At 45.3% G+C, this 5,013-nt stretch overlaps 1 protein-coding gene across 1 annotated transcript; it reads left to right on the top strand.

Moving 5' to 3' along the window:
• The first annotated feature begins 2,068 nt into the window (after positions 1 to 2,068).
• Positions 2,069 to 4,510, top strand: LOC140420633 (uncharacterized). Its single transcript, XM_072504634.1, has 2 exons — positions 2,069 to 2,367; positions 2,709 to 4,510. Exon 2 carries the CDS (start codon positions 3,059 to 3,061, stop codon positions 3,902 to 3,904), a length of 846 nt encoding a protein of 281 aa, XP_072360735.1. The 5' UTR covers positions 2,069 to 2,367; positions 2,709 to 3,058; the 3' UTR covers positions 3,905 to 4,510.
• The last annotated feature ends 503 nt before the right edge of the window (positions 4,511 to 5,013 follow it).

Consider the following 5,013-nt stretch of genomic DNA (forward strand, 5'->3'; position numbering starts at 1 on the left):
CCTCCTCTTGCTAAGTTCCCAATCAGATGTTCCCTCCCTTGGGATTTAAATATCTGGGAATGTCAATGACACCTCTTTCAGACAGCTATATGGGGCCAACTTTCCACAGCTGATGGTGACTATTAGGTGGGACCTTGCCTGGTGGTCGGCTCTTCCGATTTCATGGTGAGGGAGGATCGCCTTCATTAAAATGAATGTGTTGCCCAGACTGTTGTACCCTCTGCAAATGCTGCCTATACTGCTGTCAACCAGAGTCATTAAGGCAATTAATGGAATGATTAGTACATTTATCTGGAACAAAAAGAAACCTTACCTCAAGTTTGTTAAGCTCCAAATACCAAGAGTGTGTGTGTGTGTGTGTGTGTGTGTGTGTGTGTGTGGGGGGGGGGGGGGGGGGGGGGGGGGGTGGTCTCTCCCGAATGTCAGGCTTTATCAATTGGCCTCTCATCTTAGGTTCACACGGAATTTGGTTAGGATAGACCCAACATCCATCAGGTTCGATATGGAAGCAGGCCAGTCAGTTCTCCCTCTATCCAAAACTGGCATAGACTGATTACAGAATGTATCCCATTGGAATTTCTAATGTCTACTTCATTCTAAGTCTGATGCATTTGTTAAATTATGAGACCCCGATCTCAAATACATGTGCTCCAATCTGGCTGACTTGCTCCTCCAGGGCTCTCCATCAGTGAATTCAATTCAACTGAGCCCAGAGTAAAGCACAGTGGTTAGCACTGCTGCTGCACAGAGCCAGGGTCGCAGGTTCGATTCCTTGAGTGGCTGTCTGTGTGGAGATGCGCATTCTCCCCGTGTGTGCGTGGGTTTCCTTCGGGTGCTCTGGTTTCCTTCCACAGTCCAAAGATGTGCAGGATAAGTGGATTGTTCATGCTAAATTTCCCCTTAGAGTCCAAAGATGTTAGGTTAGGTGGGTTGACGATGATCAATGCACCGGATTATGGGGATAGTGTGAGGAGTCTGCCTCGGTGAGTGCTTTTTCTGAGGGTCAGTGCAGACTTGAAGAAGCGAATGGCCTCCTTCTGCACGATAGAGATTCTGTGTCATCTATGTTATTTTAATTCGACTATGCTGTTAGTCTGTTTTGTAATATTTTGGGGTGTGCATTGTTACCCTTCTGTTTTTAGATAATCTTACCCTCTTTCTCCACTCACTGCGTTAACCTGTTAACTGGTTGTTCAATTGATGTGGCATTTCACATAGCAGCTCTAGTCCCAAAAATATCCTGCTACAAATTAATTCTCAATGTGTTGCTTGTATTTATGCGGCAATATCAGTTGTTCTACACTATACCCATTTTCCATCAATATTTCTGTTAGTCTGTTGCATTCATTATTTTAAAAATAGTTTAAAAAAACATAACACAATAAATATTAAAAATCCATCCAACTCATCCTTTGAACATATTCAGTGACTCCCAGACTCCACTGGTCCCTGTGGAAGAGAAAGCCAGCGACTAACAACCCTCTGAGGGAAGAGCTGACTGGAAATATAGAAATAGCGACAGTACAATATTACACAACCATAAATAATAATAAATGTATTTTATTACAGAATCATAATTATTTAATCTGTACCATGTAAAAATACTAGACATATCTGTCTCATATTAATTTACTGTCCCTTAAATGTCAGCCATCTCCTACAGTTCTTTAATTGTGAACATTGGGAAAGAGACCATCCTTTTAGTCAGACAAATAAATGTGTCAAGCTGAGGGAGCAAAGGATGTCAATGTCTTTGAGAGAGAGAGAGACCTGGGCCAAGCTTTCCAGAGTCTGCACCCTCCATGGATTCACTTCCTTCCCCTTCAGTTGCTGCAAGTGACCAATTGAAGGTCAGAATGAGAAAAGAAATGGAAAGGGGGAGAAAAGAAAGTGTTTTACTCACAGACGTTGGAGACAGGAGGAAGTTTCACCTCAACGTCCGCTTTGTGACGTCACGAGATCCCGGTCTGAATCAGCCAATAAGAATCACTCTCTTCAACAGTGACGTTTTCGGGTCTCAGTGCGCAGGCCCGGCACGCGGACACGGAGCCCCACCCCCGCCAGTTTTCACCCTGTACCTCCTCGAGACAAAGGTTTCCAAGAAACCGGCTGACGGCTCCAGCCAGAGCGAGAAGCAGCTCGGTGAGCTCCCCCTGGACCCGGACTGCGCATGTCCCAAGCAAGAGGGGAAGTTGCACAGGTGCAGGGGAGAGCCCGCCTCCTGACCTTCCGTCTGAGGTTTAGACCATTGGAAAGAGTTGTGGAACCGGAAGGACTCTCGTCTTCCAGCCAATCTGCGCACGGGCTTTGTGTGACTGAAAGATTGAGCTTCACACAGACTGCAACCTCCTCCTGTCTCCAACATCTGTGAGTAAAACACTTTCTTTTCTCCCCTTTCCATTTCTTTTCTCATTCTGACCTTCAATTGGTCACTTGCAGCAACTGAAGGGAAAGGCAGTGAATTCAGGGAGGGTGCAGACCCTGGAAAGGTTGGTCCAGGTCTCTCTCTCTCTTAAAGACATTGACATTCTTTGTTCCAACAGCTTGACACATTTATTTGTCTGGCTAGAATGGAGGGAGTGTGTGTGGGATGGAAATTACAGTTTTGGGGGAAACAAGATGGAAAATAATATTCCATAAAAACAGAATTGTCTTTTCTAAATTTCTATCCTGTGCTGAGTAATGAATTTTGGAATCTCCTTTTACAGGATGTTCCAAGAGGAGGATTTACAGACAGAAATCTCAAACCAGACATCATGTCAGCATCTGCCAAAGACATTCAGATTCACAGAGCCTGAATATCATTGGCCTTTGAGTCTCGAGGGAGAAATGTTTGTTTTGACTACTTCAAAAGATTTTAATCATCAGTGTGATTGAAAGAGCACTGAGACACACACCAAAGTGAGAGTCTTCCAGTTAACTGACTGTGGAAATAACTTAACAGCCTGAAAAAAACATCACACCATTCATAGCAGGGAGAGACCATACGTGTTCTGTGTGTGTGAGCCAAGCTGTCAACTGATTGCCAAACCTGGCGAGTCACGTAAACACCTGCCGAATGGAGAAACCATGGAAATGTGGGGACTGTGGGAAAGGATACAAAGTCCCATCCGAGCTGGAAATTCATCGACGCAGCCACACTGGGGAGAGGCCGTTCACCTGCCCCGAGTGTGGGAAGGGATTCGCTCGGTTATTTAACCTTCAGTTACACCAGCGAACTCACACCCGGGAGAGGCCGTTCTCCTGCTTTGAGTGTGGGAAAGGATTCACCAAGTCACCCAACCTGAAGTTACATCAGAGAGTTCACACGGGAGAGAGGCCACACACCTGCTCTCAGTGTGCGAAGGGATTCATTGATTCATCCACTCTAAAGAAACATCAGCGAATTCACACCAGGGAAAAGCCGTTCTCCTGCTCTGAGTGTGGGAAGGGATTCGCTCAGTCATCCCACCTGCAGACACATCAGCGAATTCACAATGGGGAGCGGCCTTTTACTTGCTCCGCGTGTGGGAAAGGATTCCCTCAGTTATCCAACCTGCTGTCACACCAGCGGGTTCACAGTGGGGAGAGACCTTTCACATGCTCCATGTGTGGGAAAGGATTCATTGATTCATCCACTCTGCAGAGACACCAGAGAGTTCACACTGGGGAGAGGCCATTCACCTGCTCTGAGTGTGGGAAGCGATTTGCTCAGTCTTACCACCTGCAAACACATCAGCGAATTCACAATGGGGAGCGTCCTTTTACTTGCTCTGCGTGTGGGAAGGGATTCACTCAGTCATCCCACCTGCAGACTCACCAGCGAGTTCACAGTGGAGAGAGGCCGTTCACCTGTTCTGTGTGTGGGAAGGGATTTATTTGTTCATCCGAGCTGCTGAGACACCAAGGCAGTCACACTGATTAGAGACATTTTAGATGCTCTGATTGTGGTGTTAATTGTATCTGTTGGGTTTCAGTATCCACAGTATTGATTGGATGGTTACTTGAGCAAATATAAAGAGCCATTCTTCATGCCCGGTGGGCACTGCGGGGGTTGGGCTGCATCATTGACTCACAAGATAACATTTTAGTTTCAAGTTTTATAACTTTACTTTGGTAATTTGTTTTTTGTTTCACTGCCCAGTCAATGTTATTGTTTGTTTTAAAGGAGCAGAAAGAGACGCTGACTGACATCAGGTGGTGGCAGGTGGTTTATAAATGGAACATTTCACTCTGTGAACAAATCCACACCAAATAGAGATTGAGTCCACCCTAAGACTGGATTATTAATGGAGGTTCGAGCTCACACCAAACTGAAAGGTGAAGAAAAATACGCCACCATTTATAAAGGGGGAGATCAGGAATCAAAACCTCCATTCTGTTTACAGACCAGTAGTGAGAGGAGAAATCAGAGCTGTTTAAATTAATTCCCCTCCTTTCTGTAACAAGAAACACTGACTGACATGGAGTGGAGTGGGGTCAGGAGGTATCTACCTATAATGTTTCACTCTGAATAAATCCATACCAAGTACAGATTGGCTCCAGTTTCTTCCTTCACCATAAAGCTCTCAGGATTGTAAGATAGGAACACAGAATGCTTGCCAGATGGTGAAGGTTGAAAAATAATAGTTCAGACAGAATCTTACAATCCCAGTAGTTTTTGTGAGAAATAACTGAAGCAAGTGGAAATTGTCAGGGTCTGATTACTCGCCGATGTTCTCGGAGTCTGAGCCATATGACCAGTGGAAGAATGAAGTGGAGATGTGGACAGGGGTTACATCCCCACCAAGGAGGAAACAAGGTCTGGCCTCGGCATCCTCACTTCCTAACAAAAGGAAAATCAGAAGCAAAGTATTCTGGGAGCTGGGTGCCCGTCAGTTGGATCCTGATTAAAGTTTGGATTTTCCATTAGGGTTTCATTGATGAGGTTTACAAGAAAGATGATCTGTTGGATGTCTATGATGCATGACTGATTATCAAGTTCAATACCCTGAGACTTCCCTCCATATCCATTGATCCCTTTAGTCCCAAGAG

The sequence above is a fragment of the Scyliorhinus torazame genome, chromosome 5 (assembly GCF_047496885.1).
Source record: "Scyliorhinus torazame isolate Kashiwa2021f chromosome 5, sScyTor2.1, whole genome shotgun sequence".
Taxonomy (NCBI): Eukaryota; Metazoa; Chordata; class Chondrichthyes; order Carcharhiniformes; family Scyliorhinidae; genus Scyliorhinus; species Scyliorhinus torazame.

Coding starts and splice junctions, on each gene's coding strand:
- LOC140420633 (XM_072504634.1), top strand. CDS start 3,059: ATGGAGAAACCATGGAAATGTGGGGACTGTGGGAAAGGATACAAAGTC.